Source organism: Equus quagga, chromosome 12 (genome assembly GCF_021613505.1).
Source record: "Equus quagga isolate Etosha38 chromosome 12, UCLA_HA_Equagga_1.0, whole genome shotgun sequence".
Taxonomy (NCBI): Eukaryota; Metazoa; Chordata; class Mammalia; order Perissodactyla; family Equidae; genus Equus; species Equus quagga.
Window position 1 is genome coordinate 4303568 of NC_060278.1, and position 25209 is coordinate 4328776.

The 25209-nt window shown below is 36.6% G+C and overlaps 1 protein-coding gene across 2 annotated transcripts in view; it reads left to right on the plus strand.

Annotated features, from left to right (window-relative positions):
* Nucleotides 1-1238: 1238 nt before the first annotated feature.
* Nucleotides 1239-25209, plus strand: part of EPC1 (enhancer of polycomb homolog 1) — a 91542-nt gene continuing 67571 nt past the window's right edge. The window contains exon 1 of one of the 2 annotated variants that reach the window (XM_046679117.1): nt 1239-1507. In XM_046679117.1, the coding sequence (XP_046535073.1) occupies nt 1505-1507 (3 nt within the window). In that variant the 5' untranslated portion in view covers nt 1239-1504. The remainder of the gene's footprint in view (nt 1508-25209) is intronic. The other variant, XM_046679118.1, reaches the window with a different exon arrangement.

The following is a 25209-nucleotide window of genomic DNA, read 5'->3' on the forward strand; positions in this document are numbered from 1 at the left end:
ATCCAATTCCTTTAAACTCTGTTCTATCCTTGGCTCATTAGAAATTTAGCTGGCAAAGAATTTTATACGGGATGTGTTCAATTAACACATATATACAGTATTTGACAAATTTTGATATTTGCTGACTTTTCAACTTTACATTTGCAATCAATCATGGTGTAGCATTCGTTTAACTTTTTTTTTTTTAAGTTTTAGACTTCGTTTTTATTTAAAAGCCCAGTTGCAACCACCGAATGCCTGACTCAGCTCACAACTGGAGATGGAGCATCAAATTTCCCAACCCACTTCGTTTGAAAGCCTGCCAAGATAGGTGAAAGGCCTTATAAATATGTAAAGCAGGAAGTTCAAATTACAGTCAAGTAAATCTCTAGTGATTGATGTTCTTTTCAAAACAATTTTTTAAGAAAACTAATAAAAGCAGCACATTTCTAAGACCCCCTTCCCCAACGTTTCGCCCAACTTCAGACTGGACAATGTACTTTTAGTACTGTATTTATTTTGGATTTTTACCACTTCCTGGAGGCCAGGAGGAGGCACAGTGGGAGGATCCAAAAACACTCAATACCACAGCCATTTTGTTTGTAAGGCTGAACGGCAGAATTCTGTCAGCCAGTAAAGGTCTTTGAAACAGAATTTTTAAGGAGGAAAAAAAATATGCCGATTGTTTTTAATCTAACCACCAAAGTCATTATTTTATTTTTATTCTTTGAACAAATGGTAGTTATTATGGCTCACAAATTCTATTTTTACGAGGAATTAAAGCTCTCGGAGCTAAGGGAGTTGCGAATTTTGTTGGAGGATGACTGGCTTCTTTAGGTACCTAATGATGTCAAATCAAAAATATTTTGTTGGAAATAGTTTCTAATTGGCCATCTTTGTATCCAAATTCTATATCGACGTTTGTGAAGTGATCAACAATTTGCTTAAGAAAAGCATTATATTCCGTAAAAACCCACACACAAGAAATGAGTGTTCCTTAAGACGTTGAAAGGGCATTTTCCTGAGCTAACAGGCAGTCGTGGGTGCCATTGTTTTGCAGTGTCACTTAATAGAGAGCTTAGACTCTTGTCGTTTGGGTGGCTGTGCTTTTAAAAGCCCAGTGTAAAATGGCACACACACTGCATTTTTTTCCGAGCTGCAGGAGGCGGGGGCCGCGGGGGATAGAGCAGACTGTAGGGACACTGCCCTCCCAGCCAATCGGAGCGCGCCTGCTCGCCATCGCAAAGTTGTTAACCCCAGAGTCTTCTGGCTGCCGCTGCCTCCTCTGCCTTAATCTTCCGTGGATATTTCTCCGATTTTTCCCAAAAGCCCACAGATCTTGGGGGAAGCCACCCCATTTAGCCACCGATCATGGAAGAAAGTATTACTTTTTATTTACCAAATATTTTAAAGATGTTTGAAGATCCATATGCTGCCTGGAGGCTGTTGTTTCTAGGGACACAAGTATCCAGTCTATATTGTTACAATTATTTTTCAAGAACTGGCTTCTCCTTTGCCTACGCTAATGGTAAGTTTGTAATTTTAAACATTTATGTCATTAAATCTTTGAATGAGCCACCAGATAAAAAGGATTTGCATTGTGTTTCTTCTAACAAAACCAATCTTTGTATTTTTCTTTAGCTTTGATCTCTGCACATTCCACCTAATCTTATCTGGTTAATTTTTACCAAAAGAAAAAAATTAGGATTTCTTTTTATTATTAAAGCTAAATATTTATAATATAAATTATACTTTAATTACTGTGAACTACAGGGGAACTCAGCTATTTCAAGATGGACTTGTTTTGTGCCAGCAATGTTGGTAATGCCAAATATGTGCATATCCTCTTTATAAAAATTATGTATTACCTAATTTGTCCAGGACTAAATTATCAGAGCAGGCAAACCATGGATGTAGTTGTTTTTGTTTTTGTTTTAAAGGCCTATTGTGGTTTTCTTGATGGATTACTTGGGTACAAACTACAGAAAAGCTGCCCTTGGTATAATGAAGGTGGAGATTGACATAACCGGGTTTATATTAAGTTATGGCTGTTACTAAATAGTGGATCTTTTATTTGCTGATCAGATCTGAACTTGTCTTCCATGATATTAATTCTTTGAAGCTCTTCCTTAGATAATCTTTGCAGATCTATCTTGTTTTTCTCCAAAACGGTACATTTGGGAGACATTTTGTAATTTTGGGCATTTTTCTATTTTTTTTTTCTTTTTGCACACGGTGGGAGATCTTTTTTGTTTTGCATTGATCTGTGTTGGTGGCGCTGTAGTCCTCCTCAACAATTTATGTCAGTTTCACTAAAAGAAAAAAGGAGGAAAAGAAGAGGTGGGGCAAGATTTGATCTATTATCTTTTCCCTTTATTTCCTTAAAGAAAGTTTAATTTGGTCAGAGGAAATTCTTCGGTTGTATTATTTAAATGTTTTCTGTGAACTGTGAACTGTGGGTGAGAACAGACATGTCGTCACAACCAGTCCAGGGAGCATCAGGGACAAGCGTGCACTTTGCAGTTGTGTTTTATCTGATCTGATTATCTCTAGATCAGAATTCTTCAATAATAAACTGTCAGCTTACCCTCTCTTTCCTCTGTGGCATTTTGCGTTTTTCTTACATTACAATATCATACAGATTAATGTCTTTTCAGTTTAACAAAACGTTTGAGTTTTAGTTCACTGAACATTGTAAAAGTTGAATTTCATTTTGAACCTAGGGATTTCTTAAGTTTACTATTCTAAGTTTCTCCTGGGAATTTTCTAGTAGTATGACATATAATAATGCCTATGTTATTGTTTTTTTTTTTTTTTGAAGTGATACCTCAGTCGAATTTATATATACTCTTGTTTTAAAAAGCAAATATTTTGGAATAAGATAATTTTTTAAGAATATGTATACACTGCTTTTAACTTTAAAAATATTGGTACTCACATGCAGGGTAAATCTTTTCCATCTTTGTTCTTATTGAGAGTTATCTGATAAGAGAATATGAGATTTAGGCCCAAAGCCTCCCAAGAACAAAAATGTACATTATGATATGACATGGGATTGACTGGGCTCTGTGAACATTTGAGTTGTTTATGAATATAGTAAGTGTGTCCTTCATTCAAAAAAGGAAGTGAGAGGAATCAGTAATTGTACCTAAAAGCATATTATTTTGCCAACTAAAATAAAAACAACAGAAACAGTGTCCTAGAGCACATTTCCATGTGACTGAATAGATTATTTCTTGAGAGAGTGAAAATTTCTGGAGTTATTATTAAATGGCTTTGTCCACTTTGATATATGTAAATGCTCATTTCACTGATCATTTAAAATTTTGAAGTAAAAGAATGTGTGAAAAAGACAAGGATTGGTATTTTTGATTTTTGTGCCCCTATAATTTATCTGTATAGCACTCTTTCCTTGAACTTCAAAAATAACTATGTATTATGCCTATATTTTGTTTTATTGTGCTATAAAAATTTGAAAATGTTCACTGTAACATTTTATCTCTGTAAAATTTAAATGCCCCGTCAAGACTTGTTCTGACGTTATAGATGATCTATAGAATGAGACGCTGCAGGTGTAAATAGATTATCTAACCCTCTGGCGATGCTGGACAGTTTAGTTCTCGGAAGTTGATCTACTGTATAAAATATACTTCCCAGTATGTTTATTGCTAAAATATTCTGTTATTCAGCTGGTGATATTTTTCACCTTTATTTGTGAAAACTAAAAATGTTTATTTAATGTAGCCCCCCTTTTAAAAACAAACTGATGCTACGAAGTCCATATGTAGCTATGCAATGCTCTTTGTTCTCCTACATCATTGACTATTACATCATTGACTATGAAGTAACCATTATAGTTCAAGCTTCACTTTTTAAAATCATCCATAGACATTTCTATAAAAGATATGCTTCTTTATGTGACTCTTTCATCACCATGTAAGTAAAGAGGTTTAAATTTGTGAGGCAAAAACAATTCAATATTTTATCTTATTCTCCATTTTTAAATCCACCTTAGGCTTCATTTTAGCTCTTGATTCTTTGACTGTTAATTCTTTTTTTAATTGGCAACATTTTTGTAGGCATTTCGTTCACCAGTTTGGTGTGATTTTGATTAGAATTATTATAATAAACTATATTTTCATCATGAAAAAATCTTTATTAAATATAGTACATAGGATCTAACTCATTTTCCACAGTAACAGTTTCTAGATCACGAACAATAAAAAATCATTTTTTAAAAATCCTGAAATGTCATTTTAGTCAACAATTGCACACTTCTTTCTTTCTTGCACACCGTTTTATCCTAGATAGTAGCAAGTAGCAAAATTGAGTATATTAAAATATCATATCATTTTTTTCACCCTGCCCATCCCTCTGATGGAGGGAGGGGTTAATGAGTACTGAAATGGCCAAAAAATAGGCTGCAGAAAGAAGAAATAGATGATGCCAAAGACATGGAGAATTGTAAATCAAATTCTAAACAATAAACCTCAGAAAAATGAACTTGAAATTGTAGAATTTGGTCAATAACAGAAATAAACTGAAAATTTTATTAAAACAATGTAATGAACCAATATAATTTACTAATCTATTAATTTGTATTCATTAGTGTCTTTCGATTGAGGAAACTTTTGAGGGTAGCCAAACCTATTAGGAAAGATGAGATAACAAAGAGGAGAAACATTTACAGAGATATTAAGATGAACTAACACTAAATGCTGAAAATATTAGCCAGGACCAAACTAATATACCTTGGAATGAACTTTTCTAGAGGAAGAAAAATAGCTAAAAATTTTGCCCTCTGAAAACCACATTCAACACAAACCTGAAATTGTATATGTTTCTAATTCCACCACTTCTTGTGCATCCTTACCTCTGCTATCTTGGGTATTTCTTGGGTATTTCTGTCCTTTCCATTAGAATATACAGATTCACTACTTTTCTCAGCATGGTTTTGCAACGGAAAAAAAGGGGGAAATAAGATACAAAATAGGTGTTTGTGTTATGGCTTTGTTTTCTATCTTTCGAAAAAGATTCTCAAATGGAGAATTAAAAGAGAAAGTAAAGCCAAGATAATGATTTGTTTATGAAAAATAAGAAAGGGTGTACTTTATACTTGATTTGTTCAACATTTATTTTTATTTGGGGGTTGGTTTGTTCTAGATTTTCTACCTCCCTATTATGTACTATTACGCTAACAGGCTGGAATAGAATATTAAGAAAAAAGGCAAGGATCCCTGTTCTCATGGAAATTATAGTCCAACATGGTTCAAAGTTCTAAAGATACTTTACATCTAATGACTTAGGTTAGGAGGTTCCCATTTGGGAATGAAGGCCAAATAAGATTTCCGGAATAAAATTTTTTTTAATTTAAATCTATTTATATAGGATTTAACAAATGTCCTTCTATTGTAGGACTATTGTTTGGGCACCAGATATTCACACAGTGAGGGAAAAGTAGCTCTCAGATTTTAGATATAGCCCAAAGAGATGCTACATAAGTAAATGGTTACCTACTACAAATTCCTGTTGCAAACTGAGAAATAAAACATTAATTTGCTTGAGAAGAGAGGTGAAGAGGATCACTCTGGCAGTAGGAATTTTGGGTGTGTCCTTGTGAGGTCTATTTAATGAAAAAAAAATTTTTAATGTGGTAGAGCCTTGTTTTGTACATTTTGCATACATTGTCATGAAGTAAATGTCAATGTAAATATAAATTGGGAAATACAGTGTTAAAGGATTATGTCAGAATTACAAGACTTATTTTTATTTTAAAATCTTCTGTAATAATTTTGATGATATATATCACAAAATTTTAAAATAGAATCAAACATTTTAATTTATGAATATAATATAATTATGTATTTAGCTAATGGTTAATTAAAACACATCAGTTGTGGAATAGGAAAGTAAGGCTTCTGTTAGCCACAGATGGATTGGAGGAGAAGGAATTGTTCATTAAGGATTCTCTATATGTGGTTTAAAATGACATCAAGAATAAAATCACCAAAGTATTTTGTCATAGAGCCAATTAACCTATACTAGCTAGAAGTGTTATGTCATTTAGTTTGCTTTTTAATACTGATAGTGGCATAAAAAAATAAGGACATTTATTATTTCAACTGAATTAGTAATCAGGAGGCAAGCCAGTTTGGTTCAATGGCTCAACAATGTTATCAAGCTCCTTGGTAGGTCCCATTCTCTTACGTTGCCCTAATGTCAGTAACATCTTTCCTCATAGCCACAAGATGTCTGCTGTAGCTCCAAGCATCATATCCTGATGTTGCAATTTCCAAAGGGAGGAGAGTTTCTCTTTTGCACTTTTTTATAAGGGAAGAGATTCTTTCCCAGAGGCCCACAGCACATTACTTCTTACCACTCATTGGCCAGGTTTGTAGGACTTGCTCATCCCTAAACCAGTCTCTGAGCAGGAGACTGAAATCCCCATGATTGGTTTGGCAGGGAGGAGCTCTTGGAAGGGTGAGCACCTGCTCAGTGTCCAGCACTCGATATAGTTAGCTCCTACTTGCTTTGTATAAACTTTAACTGCTTTGTATAAACATTCTTGAGTGATAAAACATGAATATCTGTTTTCATAGAGACAAGACTTGTCATGGATGCAGCTAATTAAAAAAAAAACAAAGGGGCTGGCCTCATGGCCTAGTGGTTAAGTTTAGTGTGCTCTGCTTCAGCGGCCCAGGTGCCGACTTATACCACTCGCCGTGGCCATGCAAGGGTGGAGACCCACACACAAAATAGAGGAAGATTGGCACAAATGTTAGCTCAGGTCGAATTTTCCTCAGGGAAAAAAAAAAAACCATTTTATTAACACTTACTACATTCCAGCCTCTAGGCTAAATGCTAGCTTTATTATCTCCTTAAATCCTCACACAAACTTTGGAGATAGGACAATTATTATACCCATTTTACAGACAATGAAACTGAGAGAGATTTGTCCCAGGTTAGACAGTAAATGAAACAGTTGGAGTTTGAACCTAGGAAGTCTGAAATCAGAGCCTGTGTACTTACCTACCCTTCTATACTGTCACATCAGATATTTGTAAATATATATTCCATAAATTGACATATTTTAAATGCCCTGTATATCACTGCTTGAATGAACCCTCCAGTGAATTATTTTATAAATCTAGTAGTCTTTTCATAAAATAAGTAATTGCCCGCCTAATTTATCAATTGTATATGCGTGAATTTTTGTATGTTGAATTTGCTGAGGGTGCACTTATACTGCATCTCTTCAGGAACATCTTATGAAATTCTTTCAGACATTGAATTTTTCTAGGGGAAAGAAAAGATCAAAGACTAGAGATTCAGTGAGGCCTTGTTGAAGTGGGAAAGTTCAGGATTCGTAACACTAGGTCCACATAGAATATTGACTTCTGTTTCACAACTTACAAGGTCAATTTTACGTCCAAAATGTTTTGATCATTACCAACTTTGGGATGTATGATGTTTAGTCCCCTGAGACATTTTTGGGGGCTTCAATGTATTCTAGATCAATGGATCTCAAACTTGAATGTGGACCAGAATCACCTAAAATGCAGATTGAATGTGGACCAGAATCACCTAAAACCCACATGTAGGGTTCCTGGTTCAGTTGGTCTGAGGTGGGGCCTGAGAAGTTGCATTTCTAGCAAGCTCCCAGGTGATGTCCTTGCTGCTGGTCCAGGGACTCCCCTTTGAGACACTGCTCTAAAGAATCAGATAGTACCTGCCATGATAAATATTTCAGCTTTGAAATATGCCCAGCTTTAAAGGACATCATTTAAGATGTGGCGAATATATGAATAAACATATACTGAACCGCTAAATAAGGTGGTCCGGATAGCCTCATCGAAAAGGTGAGAGTTGAGCAATGATTTGAAGGAAGAGTCTTCTTATGCTTCAACATAAATATACATTTGAGATTTATTTGCCTTTATTTATTTATTTGCATGAATATACATATTCATATGTATGTGCATTTTTAAACTTTTTTAAAATAGTGATCCATAATTTACAAATTATTTTTAAAAGCAGGTAAAAATAGAGCTTAGTTGTGCTCAACAGCAAGTTGCATCTGAAAAAGACTCCTGTATCTATGGCATTTTGCTTGTTTTTCTCGAGATTTCTCCCACCAACCACCAATGCCCCACATTCATTAGTAGGACGTGATTTTGATGAGACTGAGAAAGAGAGGCTGCCATGCCAGTGACCTATATTTAGCTCTGAAACTCGGGCCACTGCCCCAATCCACTGGAAACTCTCCATCCTGCAAGACGGGTCACAACCTCCTGTTGAAAAACAATATAGTGTGCCAAGGAGCAAAGAGGACCTTTTCCAAGAGCTTAATTGCTTCACTGCTTTGAGATTTAAGAATTTTTCAGTTCTGAAGGCCTTTGCTCATTTTCCATTGAAGTATAAAGTCCAAGAAACAAACTGCCAACATAAATGCATAAAAGAAAATCAGCAAATTCAATTTCCTTGACATTCCCAGGAGCCTCCATAGGCTTTGAGCTATCGTTGCACACCACTAGAGGCCTCGTCAGGAAGCCAGTATGAAGTACCCCAAAGAGGCAAGAGTAAGTTTGGACTGGCGTGGTCCAGTATCAAAAAGAGTCTTTCAGCACTTATATAATAATATATAATAATAGACTCAGATCATTACCAATGGCCTAAAACTTCCAGAATTGTGCTGTCCAGTACAGTAGTCACTAATCACATATGGCTATGTAAATTTAAATTTGAATTAATTAAAATTAAAAATTCAGTAGCTGTATCTGGCTGGTGGCTACCCTATTGAACAGCAGATTTCTATCTTAGTCTGTTCAGGCTGCCATAAGGGAATACGGTACACTGGGTAGCTTATAAACAACAGAAATTTATTTCTCACACTTACGGAGGCTAGAAGTCCACGATCAAGGTGCTGGCAGATTTCTTATGTGGTGAGAGGCTACTTCCTGGTTCATGCTGTGTCCTCACATGGTGGAAGGGGTGAGGAAGCCTCCTGGGGTCTCTTTGACAAGGGCATTCATCCTATTTACAAGAGCTCTACCTTCATGACCTAATCACCTCCCAAAGACCCCACCTCCAAATACCATCACATTAGGGGTTAGGATTTCAATATGTGAATTTGGGACATTGGTGGTTGGTGGGATTCAACATATGAATGAACATTCAGTCTATAGCAATTTCCATGATTGCAGGAAGTCCTATTGGTCAGGACTGGTCCTTCAGACTGTGGCAGGCTCACACTGTTTCACCAGTGGTTCTCAACTCAGCCTATACTTAGAATTACCCAGAAACTTAAAAACAAAATGCCTGCACCACACCCCCAGAGATTCTACTTGGTCTGGGATGGGATCTGGGCATAAGCACTTTCCAAAAGCTGTCCATGGGATTCTAATACGCAGCTGGGTTGAGAATTGCTGAGTTACGCTACTGAGGTAAGCCACTAAACCAAAAATTTGAGATGTCAGTATATTAAGTGCTGCTACTTATCACCTCAATGTTTCAAAAGCTGTAATCCGTCTCCTAGGAAAGTTCAAACCAAAATAAAGAATAACTGTACAGTCAAACCAGTTCTGTGGGGGTAAAACATTAAATTGACTGCCTAGTGAAAACTAACTTTAGCTGGAGAAAAACAGCCCAATAGCCACTCTTAAGTTATGTTACTTGATGTCCTCAAGGGTGAGTCTTGTATATTGAAAGACTATTATGAAGTTAATTTGAGTTTTTAAAGAATAGTATGAAATTTTTTAAAGTTACATATCCAAAGGTAGTTCTTCCTTATGTTTTTAAACTTTTCTACAAATCTTATCATATTATAAAGCTTGCAAATTTTAGAAATCATGGTCTTTTAAAATTTGGTATCATTTATAGCATTACCTCATTAAACACCTCCCAACTTTTTTACTCCATTTATAAATTTACTACAGGTGATTGCCTCCTTTGGTACTTAGTAAGCATTTTCAAGAAATTAAGAAAGTCTTACATATTTCCTAAAATTTAACTTCTAAACAGTCTGGTAATTCTTAAGTTCTCTTTAATGTTTCAACACTACATATAACTTTGTAGGAGTTGTACTTAAAAGTCTAATAGGCTGACCTCTTACCCCACTAGGTCAAATGTTCTTAAACAGAACAATTACCTACACTAAAGGAACATTTCTGTATTTACTCTAAATCCTTCTGGAGTTACAAGATTCTTACCTACTAAGAAAACAGTTATGTCCTACCAACAATTTTAGGTGTTGCCTTCTTAAGTGAATTTTTTGGTCTGCCTTCTCAACTTATTGAGGTTTCTCGATAAGCAAAGGTTTTGATTGGAGCACACTAGATCCTTGTCTGAGCCACTGATGTGACATGCCGAGCCTTATTTATATTCACTATATCGGGGGAAGAAAAGTATTCTCAAAGCCTACTTGCCTAAGATATTGATCACATCTTTACTTTTTTTCAAGTCAGGTCAGAATCTTTGGTCCCCACACAGGCAGCTACATCAAATGACAAATACTTAGATTTTGCATTGCTTAATCTTTTAGAATATAAAACTGTCTTTTATATCTAAATTTAGAGACCTTTGAACTTGGCACAATCCTACATTCCTTCACATTCTGTCTTGCAAACTCTTGCAGATATTAACAGACACTTAATCGACACTGAATCTCTCTCGTGGCTTTGTCTGACTACATGATCAGAATTTCCAAGCTTATTCTATTGAGGTTTTTTAACTTCCAAAATAGTTGACTAGAACCTCTCCATACACATTTCTATTGAAGACATTATGAGAACACTTTAAGTACACAACTTTGACTGCTCTGACTTCCTTAGTTCTGCCTTTTACTGTGTGTATAACTCTGGGTCAATTACGTAACTGTCCAGACCCTTCGTTTCCTCTTCTATGAAACAAGGTAATGTTACCTACCTCACTTGCTGTTGTGAGACTACAATGAGTTACTGCATTTAAAGCACTCAGAACAGTGCCTGACATGTCATAAGCACTCAATATATCTTCTAGGTTCATTCTTTTCATAGACACCCCTGATTTCAGGGATCAAAATAGGCCTTACACAGTGTAACGGGAATTAAAAAGATCACCTCATTCAGGTGTGTGGATGTTGCACCATTAGAGAGGATCCCATTATCCTCTCCAGGTACTTTATTAAAAGTCAATACATCAGGTAACCTTTCTAAGAATTAAAGTTTCTTTGTTATCTGCTCTTCACTCACTAAATAAATCTTTATTGAACTTCTACTACATTAAAAAAAAACAGCAACATTGTGCTGAGTCTTAAAGGATTAAAGAGAGAACGGGAAAAGAGAAGCATTTAGGAATTGGGGTAAACTTCATGAAGAAGGTAATTTTGACAGGAGCCTTGAAAGACGCGTAGGTTTTCAACATGCAGAAACTGACAGAAGACATTCCAGGTAAAGAAAGCAGCATGAGCACAGGTGAGGAGGAGAAAAACACACAGCATTTGGAAATATCAGCTAGAAGGCCAGCGTGAGTGGACAGTAAGCTGTAACATGCAGGGTTAGAGCCTAGGACAGCGAGACCCATAATGTGAGTCTCATAGAACCGGCACAGGAAGGTCTGGAATCCCACCCTAAGGAATCTGGATGTCTGCCGGTGCCAGAAAATGGTGTGGGATATAAAGGAGGGAACTGCCTCTTTCTTCTATTAATCTGTTTACCCCTTAGCCTGGTAGAGGAAAACTCCAATAGTCTGGATCTCTGGCCAGGTAAGTTTTGACGGGAAGAGAATAGAAAAGGTTGAAAGTTTGGGACAATTTTCAGTTAGTGTGGACACCGGACAGCAGGGGGCAGCATAAGGGCACTCAAAAGTTGAAAGAATGCATAAGGGATTTGCTTCTGTGATATTTCTTGACAATTATAAATTTACATCTCTAAGGCTACTTATGTTAATAATAATTTAGTATTCTTTTCCCAAAAATGATTAGAAATTAAAAGAGAAAAGAAGAAAACAGGCTGGCTAATGACAATGAAATTGCTGTTTCTTTGAGAGCATAAAAAAAGACAGTTGTATATGTATTATTTCTTTTCAAATGAGGAGGAATTTAGAGTTCATGTAAATCTGAAAATGTATACATTTCAATTGGAAAACCTTTATATTACTCTTTAAGATTTTGCATTTTTTTAAATTATGCTTGTTCAGCCACACTATGTCAAAGGAACGAGTGAAAAACTGGGAATTGTCTTAAAATAAAATTTTAGTTAAATAATGAATAGAAATTTTAATATACAGTCTATTTTACATACCAAATATGTGGAATTTTAAATTTTGATTATTTTATGATTATGAAATTTTTGGACTTCTAAATGAAATTTTTTTCTTCATATCAAAATTTAAGACTATCTAGACTAAATTTCCTGGGATTTTTCTCATGAAATCCACCTCTTACTAACCTTTTTAAAAGTTTGGATGGTAAGCGATGTTAAGAGTGGAAAATTGGAAGTTCCATGTAGATTTTTTTAGCTCTAGAATTTGCCATTTCAAATGCTACTTCACACCCACCAGAAAAACTCTCTCAAGTGTGTGAGGAAGATGGTATCATACTGCTTCATACACAGCACACTTAGAAACTTTCTCTTTCTCTTTCTCTTTGTTTCTTCCTGATTCTCTCAGTGTCCACCATACAGGCTTAGGAGGCTGTGATCCCTGTGTGGGTGGTCCTTTCCTTCACTCATTTCACTTTATTGTATATGCTTCTTTCCATGTATTGACATAATAGCTTATGCTTGTCACTTTAAATGGCCACATAAATTGATGGCTGGCTATTCCATAATTGTTGAATATTGATTTCCAACTTTATTAAGGAAACTCTGAAATGATGAATAAACTTTTAGATAGTTTACATGAAAATTACTTCTTAAATATCATGAAAAGAGATGAAAATAAACTTCTTTGTAAATTTATGAAACATTTCCTATTTATTTTATTTCGATCATTGTAAATCTGAAAATATAAAAATATCAAATTATTTACAATGTTACCTTTCAAACCAGGATATGCTAGGATACACACACAGGACATACCCTGTTTGGTTTTACAGGAACTAAGCTCCTTAAGGGCAATAACATCTGTTCTTTTGTATCTCCCATGGTTCATAATATAATTCTTGCACAGAGGTGGGGCCCAATAAATGCAACAATGTTAGGAAAACATTAAAGTAAGCGAAACATAATCTAGTTTTTTGATGTAAGATTTAAATATACTGTTCATACTTTCATCCCACTTTTCAAATTGTTAAACTGGTTAAATTGTTACTATTGTTGTTGTTGTTACTCCTGTTGATATTTTTCTCATTGCCTAGACAATACTATTGTGTTATTTAGTTTGTTGACATAGAAATTCCCTGCATTTTTCCAGTGGGAATGTCAGACTAATTACAGACCTTTCATTACTAGACTTAATTATTTTGATCATTTCTGCTTTAGCTTTTATTTTGAAGTTTATATCTTTCTTTTCATAATCATTCTGAATTTTTATTTTCCAGTTTTAGTGATATATTCGTAAGCTACATGGATTTCACAGATCACATTTGACCATACTAATGGCAAAGCTACTGCTACTAAGCATCCTATAAGAACCTTCTGTTTAAGCATCAAGTGTTACTAATTACCAACTAACAGAGCATAACATCTTTGACCCACTCAGTGAAATTACTCTTCCTAGAGCATATGTTCCAGGACTTTATTTGCTCTTATGCCCTTCTTAAAGGCTTTCTATACTATGTAAACATATAGTCAGGAAATACTAAAGGCATATTTTCTACAGAAATCATATCAAATTTAATTTTCTCTTCTTAGCTTTTTACTTTTAAAATTTTTCGTGTATCCCCACTTTTTCCTACCAACTATAGAAAAGGAGAGACAGTCATAAAATTTGAGAGTTGGAAGAGTTGGAAGGGATCATCAAGTCTTGGTCCTTCTTTTCAAAGTTCAGGGGACTGAGGCCCAGGGGGATTAAGATCAAGGTCATACAGCTATTTGGCGGCAGAACCAGAATTGGAACCTACATATTCTAAAATAAAATGCTCATAAATCACTGTGTAATACAGGTGAGATCCCAAGCATGGAATATTTTTTAATTCACTGATGACTCAGTTATGAAAAGGTACTATGGCTTAAAAAGCCTTATGCTTTTTAAAAATAGTCTTAAGAGCCAGCCCTGATGGCCTAGTGGTTAAAGTTCGGTGCGCTCCACCTCAGTAGCCCAGGCTCAGTTCCTGGGCGCAGAACCACACCACTTGTCTGTCAGTAGCCATGCTGTGGCAGAGGCTCACACAGAAAAACTAGAAGGTCTTACAACTAGAATATACAGCTATGTACTGGGGCTTGGGAGAGGCAAAAAATAGTCTTAAAAATCCACATGATGGAGACAATACCATTATAAAATTAAACTCTTTTCTCTATACTTAAAATTATTTTGTTCTTTTATTCCCACTGAGAATTAGGAAGAGAGAATTTTAAGGAAAACCATTATACAATGTATAACTATACAACATAGCTGTATATATTGTAGAAGAAGAACCATTATTTTTCAAGTAGACCATGAAAGTTTAGTTATTTGAAAAAGCACAAATTATGGAACAACCCAAGAATATAAAGGCAAAGAGAGTTCTATGAAGATGGAAGAAGGGTAACTAGATACTGCAGAGGCACACAAGGTGTCCCTACAAGCCTGATGTAAAGAAGAATGTGTGTATGTGTGCACACTAGCATTTTTGTGAATGGAAGGAGAAAGGATAGGGTTAGAAAAATTATTCAAGAAGGAATACTTTTTCACTCAGCATTTCTTTCTTTTTAAGATCGGAGTTTTGAGTGTTTTTGTTCAAGGGGAAGAAGGACCAAACAGCTAGTGTAAATCCAGTTTAGCATTGTTGTTAAAATGAAGGTAATTAGGACCTGGTTCAGCCTACTCAGGGGCAACCAACTTTCCATCCTCCACTGGAAACTATCCCTTAGTTCTTCTTTAAGAAAAACACTCAGCTTTTTTGTGAACTAATAATGTCTAATACTTACTGAAATGTTACTATAACAACAGGCACTGAAGCTATCTTGTAAGATTTAGCAGGGATGAAATGAGATAATGCCTATAAGTTCCAAGCCCAAAGTAAGAGCTCAGTAAATTTGGTTACATGGATTATTATCTATTCCAGATAATACTTGGAGGGTATGCAGTATTGCCACGTTGCAGAGGAGGAAGCTGAAATGCATAGAAGTCAGGAATTTAAGTTTACAGAGCTAGGAAAGAGCAGAGTTGAGGTTCAAACCCAAACCGTCTGACTCTGGAGCTAGCGCTTTTAAGCACCACATTACACTCTGTCTTTTAGCAATTTGTTTTCTTAAAACTCCTGCGTATCATCTACTAGAAACCCAGAATGCTGAGTTAAAAGTGGAAGAAATTAGTGAGCAGAGAAAATTCAGGAAGAAAACATTTTTATTGATTTTTCTATTCTAAATGGAGTGATAACAAAGAGAAAATTTTGAGAAAATTACATTAAAATTATAAAAATTTATAATTGTAAAAATTATAGTACAGGTACATTTCATCTCAAAACAATTCAAACGTCATAGATTTTCTAATCTTATATATTGTGCTAGACACATTATGAGTGCTAGATACTTTCTAGAGTAATTGAAAAAATACAGCAAGATAAATTAAAGAGGTCCAACAAGACTATTGAAAAACAAGTAAAATGGGTGAATTTTGGTGTTGTCTTAAAAATTTCCTATTTAAGGAAATGTCCAAAGGGCCCTAGTCTAACAATCAAATCTGTGATCAACTGCATGATTTGAACACATCACAGATTTTCTGTTCCAATATGTTATTTTGGGGCATGTATATATATGTCCTTTCTAACCACTATGGTGAAATTGAAATAAAATATATATTCTTCCTTATATTTGTGTAGCACTTTGCAATTGTCAAAGATTTTTCACTCTATTATCTCATTTGTTCTAGACCAAGCATATGAGATACTCAAGGCTCCGAGATTAAATCATTTCCATAGGGTCATACTGCTGGTAAATGGTAGATACATATTTAGTTTAGCATCCAGATCTTCAAACATGGAAGCCAGTGTTCATTCCAGTGCGTAATGCTGTGTCTGCACTCTGTTGCTACTTTAAATGCAAAATGTTACTTATCATTTGACTGTTTTTGCACAAAGCACTCACTATGAGGGAAACAGTAGCAACCTGTGCAGAGAGGCCCTGACCCCTGGGAAGCTTGCTTGACCTGATTTGGAGCCGCAGCAGTGCCTGGGTGACCGCCTGATGAATCATTTGGCGAAAGGGGGAAGGGTGCAGCAGAGCCCCTTGTGGATTTTCACTTAGGAATGATACAATACTAAATGGAAACAAAACAAAAAGATTCTAGGAGATGAGTATAATATTTTACAGAAATTAGTTTTATATATATGTATCTTGTTGGTCTTTGGGTTCATTTGAGGATTTCTTAGTTTTGTTTTGTTTCCTTAGCTAAGAGTTTTGAAGCCTTTACAATCAATGTTATGTTTTATACCACACATAGAAAAAAAGCTCAGAAAAGCAAAATGATGTATTCAGAGGAATAGGATAAAAATATCCTTAAAAAATAGCTCATGTTTATTGAGCATGACTTTGGTGTCAAGTTCATGCTAAACTCTTTGCATTAATGATTTCATTGAATCAATGTGAAAACCTGGGTGACAGATTCTGTCGTGATTCCTGTTTTATGGATGGAGGAACTGCAGCTCCAAGAGCTTAAATTAGAGTAAAATCTCCAAATAAAAGTTCAACGCGTTCCTTTTAGTAGAGAAACTTTGGCAAAGAAATGTAGCTGAACGTTTTAGTTAATTTGGTATTAAATACTGAATCCATTGCCAAAGTATAGCAATCTGCTCAATTCTAGTGCCTGTTAGAATTCTGTCCAGTTTTATATTATTTAAATATTTTGCACTGGTTTTATTTAAATATTTGCACTGTTTTTAGCAGAATAAAAATCTTAAGAAGTTGTAGCAAAGATAGTATTTTACATTTATAAGATCTTCATACTTTTTCAAAGCTCACATGTCAGACCTCTTAAGTAATTAAAAGGATAATTTGATCGGAAAAACTTCTATTTCCTTGAGTCGCCTAGAATAGAATTTCCCAAGGTGCGCTTATATAGAACCACAAGTAATAATTGATAGTACATGGTAAGGGGTGCATGGTCAGATAAATTTGGAAAATACTGTGCTAAGCATCAGGAAATAGATCTCTTTTCTGCAGGACATCTTGGAGCCTATGTGTTGTGAGCCCATGCATATTTTAAAGAGAAAGATGTAATAGGCAGTATTTTGCTAACTTATTGGTTTTATATGTAACTCTTTATGTAACTCTCATCTCAGAACATAACATCTGGGATTAGTGTTCTCTGGAACATACTTTTGAAAAATGCTAAGCTAATATCTGGGAAGAAATATTGATATGTAGGACCTAGGACTCTGCCATCAACTCAGATTGACGGTAAAATTGCCAACTTTCTTTTCTGTAGACTTGACACTATTGTTATTCAAAGAACAGCAGACATTCATTCTGTCATTCATTCATTCATTCTTACACCGTGAAAATTTAAATGCATTTTTTATTTTAAATGCTCTATTAAGATTATACGTGTTCATTATAATAAAGTCAGTACATTCTAAATGTCCCTTAAGAGGGTAATGCTTGGGTAAATTATGGTATATACATGGGATAAGTATTTCTAAAAAATAATCTTATAAGGATGTTTAATGAGATGGGAACATTCTCAGATTATACTGAGAAGTTGGACCACAAAACAATATACAGCATTATTCTAATATTATAAAACAAGCAAGTGAAAAACAAAAACGAAACCAGAAAAGACTGGAAGAAATAAAAACACCAAAATATTAACCTTATTATGAATAAATAAATTTAAACCAAAATATATAGCCAGATATATGTGTTACCACAGCGTACTTGCATTGTTTTTTTGGCTTATGAGTCCAGTGTTTGGAAAACCTAATCTAGAAGAAATCTTAAGATCTGGATGTGGCTTGTGCCCTTGTCAGTGACTCACTTAAACAGGTCAGGTTGGTCTTTTGTTTACTAGTTTCTGCAACTGTAAAGATGGAAGACATGTTTTACTTCCTCCTGTCACCAGGATTTTGAGAAGGCTCATGAATTAATGGACCGCATTCTCTTCCAATGTCTAATGTGGGAAGTGCTGATGATGATGGCTACCCTGTGTCCCTGGCTGTGTCCTGAAGCTAAGCTGATTTTTGGCCTCAAGGTGCTTTCACTCCTGTGAGCAGCTACCTAGAAAAGTATCATAAGAGGGCACTGGGAAATCACTTCAAATTTTTACTCGGCTTTGGCTTGCCTGGTAAATGATTAATTAACATTCTTCAGGCACCACTCTGCATATGACCGCTCCGGTTCACGGCTCACCTCGCCAGAGTCGATTTCTCACCCACAGCGTCCCATAGAAATCATGCTTGCTATGATTTCCAGTGACCTCTTTATTCTTTTTGGTCCTTCTCATTGATCGCCTCCTTAAATATTGACCTCACCTGGTTTCTCTCCGTGCTTCTGCTAGATGTTGGTGTTCCCTGGGGCCCATTCTCCATGCCCTTCCCTCACTCCAGGAATCATTCCTCACACTATAAACTCATTCCTTGGGTTTGAAATCATTCACTTTCCCTTCCTTGTTCTGGACGAGAGGAGGAACTGGATTCAGAGCGCTTATCTAAGCAACTGGCACATGTTACTCAAAGTATCATAAAGAAGAATAAATATAGTGAAAGTGAAACTTTATTTCACTAATGTTAACTTATTAGATAATAAAAAAGATAATTCTGTGCCTCAAGTTCCAGAAGGAAAATAGAAATAATTTCCTTCCTTGGGTCATAGAAGCAATAGTCTCTCTCTCTTGAATGCCCTCTTCCCTGTCAATCTTTCTTTGTTGACCACCCACTAATAAATTTCACTTAAACCTTAAACATAAATTTCTACTTCATTAACAGTTTTTTCTCTTGTTTCTCTAAGTTTCATCCCTTCACATCTCATGTACAGTTTATACCATACTGATTTGTACATGTTGCTTAGTGAAACTAACGCTCAAGTAGTATGTTGTACGTGCTTAAGATTGTAAGGCACCTAAAAGTTGCTACCTTTCCTTCTCCCTCCCTTTCCCTTCCTTTTCCTCCTCCTCCCTTCCACCCTTCTCCTCTCCTCCCCTCTCTCTCTTTTATATCCTTCTGCCCCTTACATCCTTGGACTAACACCTGGACTATACACAGTAGTCTGTTGGTAAGCGCCAGTCATTGGATTAAATAAGGTAACAGTAATTTAACAAAATCCAGTTTAGATAAATACTACCAAATATTTTTGGAAAGATAAGGTTTATTTCTTCAATTTTTCTTATTTTCTAAGATGGACTTTTATTCTTCTGGCGAGTCAATTGCTGGAATGTATGACATTCCTCTCTTAAGTACTAAACATATTGTATTGTTCAAAAGTATCGAACAGGGGCCAGCCCTGTGGCCTAGTGGTTAAGTTCTCGAGCTCTGCTTCTGTGGCCCAAGGTTTCAACAGTTCAGATCCTGGGCACGGACATCGCACTGCTCATCAGGCCATGCTGAGGCGGCATCCCATATGCCACAACCAGCAGGACCCACAACTAAAAATATACAACTATGTACCAGGGGGCTTTTGGGAGAAAAAGAAAAAATAAAATCTTTTTTAAAAAAAGTATTGAGCAATAACAGTTATTTTTATTTTCATTTTAGTTATTTTAGATTCCCTATTTATACCTCCCACCACTTGTCCAACTGCATCGGGGAGTATCTTCACTAAAGTATTGCCACAGAGGCCTCATCAGCTGCCTACCAGGATGGTGAGGAAGAAATCAGTTGATTTATGGGACCTGGGAATTAAGGAAGGCAAATCCTAAAAATAGTCAAATTAACCCAATCACCTTTTTTGGGGGGTGTCTAAATTTCGGCAAAATCCTTGCTGTGCTTAGAACAGATTTTCCATAAATTTAGGATTTTACTTTACACAATAAGATATATTATATTTCACTATCTTTTTTCCTTAATCCCAATTCTGCTAGAACCATTTTGTGGATTTTTAAAAATTCTAGTTCCTTCTCAGACAGGCTCAATTTGGTTTAGTCATGTATATTGGAGATGCAGTTAAACTGAAATAACTTTGAGTCCATTCTGCTACAGGTTGCTAAGATTAACAATTTGCCCTTTTTTCTTTTAAGGTAGAGATAGACTGTTTCTGGACACATTCTGAATTATTTTATATCAAGCATAGTTCTTCAATATTATGTACAGGATTCCATGCAAGTCAACTCTGCAGAGAAATCAGTAGTTCAGATGTTGTTTCTGTGAAATTGCAATATTTACATTCCAAAATTTCCTAAGTGGAAAAAAAATGCATCATAAAGGGCTTTCAGTTTTTATTTTCCTAAATGTTATGTTGGAAGAATTGTTTGATGGCATTTCTTTATACAGCTTATTATGAAAATAAAACACAGAAAGTTAAGAAAAATGATTACTCCAAGTGAAAACGTATTAATTCAGTCTTTAGTACTTTTGCATAATGCTTTCAATTCTAGCACTATATCATTTTTTAATGTTGAGATCATTGTGCATTCACACATTTTAAAGAAATTAATTTCACATTTTCCCAATTAAATACAAAGGTAGTAGCTCACTTTATTATTAGTTCTGTGAGGCTATAGAGATCATGTCTTATCATTGTTCTCCAGCACAAACCACTTTGCCTAGCTCTCACTTTGCCTAGTCTCTCTGGACTCCTGCTACCAAAACTAGTATCAAGATTTTTAAAGTCTTATTGTCCCATCAAAGAGGATTTAACTTCTTTGGATCATTATCCATTCTTGCCCTCCTTCCTTCCTGTCTCAGAGGAAGATGTCCTAAATTAATCCATTTGCATGCTTCTTTGCTTTCAGCATACATACAAACACCCTCACATCTTTCCCACTTTCAAAAACAAACACGTGATCTGAATACCCCCTTGTCTGTCTGTCTGTTTGTCTCTCTCTCTGCCCTCCCCTCATTGCCAAACCTCTCGAAAGAGTAGGCTTCATTCAACATCTCTCCTTCCCCACTTCTAGTTCCCTCCTCACTTGACTTTACTCTCTGGTTTCTGGAGCTCCGCTCTGAAATCAGACACCAGGGATTCCACTCTTAACATTGCCTCTTGCCAGCTTGTGCCCAGAGGCAGGTCTTGCAGTCTCTCTAACAGGACACACCTCAGGGCTGTCATGAAAATTAAGTGAGACAATGCATTTAAAATGTACTCCTGCATTGCTTGGCCCATAGTGAATGTTCAATAAATGGTAGTTATCAATCTTACTGATTGAAACTGTAATCAGAGTTCAGAGATGAGAAAGATTGATGTAGGCTTAAGAATTAATTTGAATTCACCCAAATCACACACTCATTCTTCAGATCAGGAAATTTGGGCCAGAGAGGTTAAGTAGTCAAAGAAATTTCATCAAGGACTATATTTGAGTTGGATTTTGAAGGATAGTAACAATAGCTTACATCTATTGAATGTTTTCTGTAGGCCAGAGATGATTCTAAATGGTTTATGTGGATTATTTTATTTAATCCTCCAAACATTCTTGTGAAGTGGGTAGCATTTCAGTAGCTAGTAGACAGTCTGAAGTGGGACAAGGAGACTAGAGAGAAAGGAATGAATAAAAACCTGGAGGCAGGAAAGACATGTTGATTTCTGAAGATGGTGATGAGACTTAGTGATCAGAGTGAAGAGCTCATCTTAGGCAATAATGAGAAATGATATTGGATAGTTTGAGGCAAAATGACGAGGCCTTGACAACCATGCCAAAACAAATTTGGCTTTATCTGATGGGCTAACTAAAGAGCAGTTAGAAAGAAATGGCTTGGGGAAGGGAGGATACAGATGAAAGTGGGGTTTTCGGCACATTGATTTGTTCTTCATATCCCAGGACCCACAGCCTCTGCCAGCCACCACGGGTTCCCACTAACCACTATCAGGAGAGTGCCAGCACAGCGTCCCATAAAGTAGGAGCTTAGTAAAGATTTATTGAAGGAATGAATGAATCAAGGATAAATTGAATTCGAGGTTGTTTCTGGGTGGGAAATGATGAGAGCGGGGACTATGGTTAAGACAATGGGAATGGAAATAAGAAGGCAAATCCTGGAAACAATTTCAAAAAAGAAATTTTAGGACTTGGGCACATTTTGGACATAAACTAATATTTAGAGCCACATTTCAGGTTTATTACATACAACAAACTGCAGTGCATTTGATACATTCCTTTTTATGGTTTAAGCAGAAGTTCTGTATTTGAAATGAATCACATTTCAGGATGAAGTTATTATAAGTAATTATTATTACTGTTAAAAATTATGTCTCTTTCCTTCTACTCCTACTCCCTCCACCCAAGTTCTTGCCAGTTTTACCTTACACCTGGATTGTTGTCAGAATCTCCTACTGAATTCTGGCCAAATAAACCTTCGTATCTTCAAACACACCTGGCAGTTGCCTCCTCCTGCCGTTTTGTCACACAGTTGCTCTCTCCCATGAATACTCTTTATTCTACCATTTTGTGCCCATTATGAATTGGAATATTAGTCATCCTTCAGAACCAAATCACATGCTATCTTCTCCATGATGTCCGATCAATGCAGCTGGAACTAACTGCTTTTTCTCTGAACTCCCAGGGCACTGCCTTTCCCCATACTGCCCTGTCCTGGTCTTTTGCTTTACTGGGTGTCCCTTTATCAGTATCTTATTTGTATCCTCTACCATGATGGTACTGTGTGTTGCCTAATCATTCAATAAATATTTGTAGCATGAATTGAAACTATTTTAAATATTGAAAATCCCTTCCCAACCAGGAGTTTCGCTTTAAGGAAAAGTTAATATATTCAGCTTTACACTAGTATGTATCCTTTGCAATATTGAGAATTTCACATCACTATTGTTGGGGATACTTAGAGAAAGAGGGAACTTTAAGTTGGGAATAGAAAAAAGTGAAAGCAAAAGACAGTGCAAGATCAGCCGTTTTTTTTGCAAGGAAACTCTTTGTTGGATAAAAGAAGCTAAGGAAAATTAAACCTGAATCTTTATTGCTGCATTCCTGCCCCTTAGGTAGGGAAGAAAGTGAAGTGAATATGAGGCTCCAGACTCCAGCGTCTGGTCCTTGGGAACCTAGTAGGATGGAGAGTTAGAAATCAGGGCATTGAGCTGGATGGGGAACCACTGCAGAAAGTGTCTCTTAGCAGGCATAGCATCTGCAATAAGGCAAGCTCAATTTGTAAGCATCTCTCTGAACTTGCGTGGAGGGTGATTTTAGAATTTCTAGATAACAAGGACCTTAGTCGTATAGCGCCCGTTATTACCAGTGTAGAATGTGGAAAATGTTATCCATAGGCTGTTTTTTTAAAGAAGCTTAAAATATATATATTCATTTCCTTGGTGCTTCACTCATGACTTGAGATTCTATTTTGTTCTATGAAGTCTTAGGTTGCTCGATCAACCTAATTCTACTACAAGAATTTTCAGAAATCTAATATTGTAGCTGCAGAGGACTATATACTAATATTCAGCCAGTATTTTCAGAACTGCCACAGCTGGCTCAATAGGTGTCCTCTTCCACAGTGCAATTGGCAGTTCTCGAGGATCCCAGAACGTGGCATGCTCTCTCATGGCTCTGAGTCTTTGCACATGCTGCTTCTCTTGCCTAAGATATCTTTCTCCTCTTCGTGTTTTTGCAAGGTTAACCCATACTTACCCCATATAATTTTTACTCAGATATCGTCTCCTACAAACAGCCTTCCCTGAATGCTTTCATTAGAGCCACTCCCCATGGATTGGGCGCTGCTCCTGCGGGTTCCCACAATCGCCTGGGCTTTCATCAAAGCACTTTCCTCAGGGGTGGCAACTGCCATCCACAGATCTTTTTCCCACTCTCTAAGCTCCTCCAAGAGCCCTGTGGATGCTAAGTAATCAGCAGCATACTTAGAGGGCCATGAGGGCTCAATAAACGTTTGCTCACTGAATGAATAAATGCGTAGTCTCAGTATAGGAAATGTAGAGAAAGGCCCCGTGCCTCACAGAGGTGAGTTATCAATATTAGAGTTTTAGGATAGTTTTGGATAACTGCAATCTGTGCTCTCCGTGTCTTCTCCCCACGCGGTAGAGTGTAGCTAAACCAACCTGAAAAAGAGTGGTTTGTCTGTACGCCTCAAGCTAAGAACAGTTCCAATCCAACCCCGTATTTAAGAATAGTGATTATTTCTACTATGCAGCTCCCAAGGAGAAAAGCAGACTGACGAAACATTTTTGTATCTCGATGGACATTTGAAATTTCGCTGCCAAACTTATTAAGCCCACCCCAACAGTCTTTCTGATTTTTAAAATATTCCACTGGAAAGAGCTCTCTGGATACCCATTTTCTTGCATAACATAAACCAAATGTTAACAATCTATCGCATCCATCTGAATCTCTTCTGATAATACAGTTTTCCCTTTTTTATTCCTTTTTTCGTTTGGCAGGATCACTACAGGTCTTCATATGACTCAATTTTATAAAGTTTTTCAGAGAACAAATGATAAGAGTAAGTGCAAACTCATAGCCGCGTTGAAGCAGCATCTTCTTTCCGTGCAAACAGAAAATCCTGAGCTACATGTAAAGAACTGACTAAAATTTTGAAGGTCTTGCTTTAAATTTTTTCTTCCCGAAGGTTACAGTGTCCGATAATAATTATTCCCGTTGCTTCAATTAGAATAAAAGAGCGGACATAGGTAGCTAAAATACTGGATTAAAAAATACTACTTTGGAGCAGAGTGCCCTGAGCCCAATGGGTGAGAAGGGACCGAGCATTTGTTGCGGAGCCTATCCATTACACGTAAAAATAATTGCCGGTAAAAGTTCACCCAAAGTAGCCCTCTGCCCCTATTCCGTCTGCATTTTCCTTCTGAAGACCTAACGCGCAGCTCTGCACCGCCGGCCGCGTCTGCCCGCGTGCGCAGCGCCCCCCAGTCCCTGGCCGGGCGGCCCCGGCGGCTGACAGGTGCCGGCCCGCCGCGCTCGGCCGACGCCTGCCGGGCAGCGGGCGCGCGGGGAGCGGCGGCGCCTCGGCGGCAGGAGGGCGCCGGCCGGGAGCGAGCGAGCGGGAGCGCGGCGGGC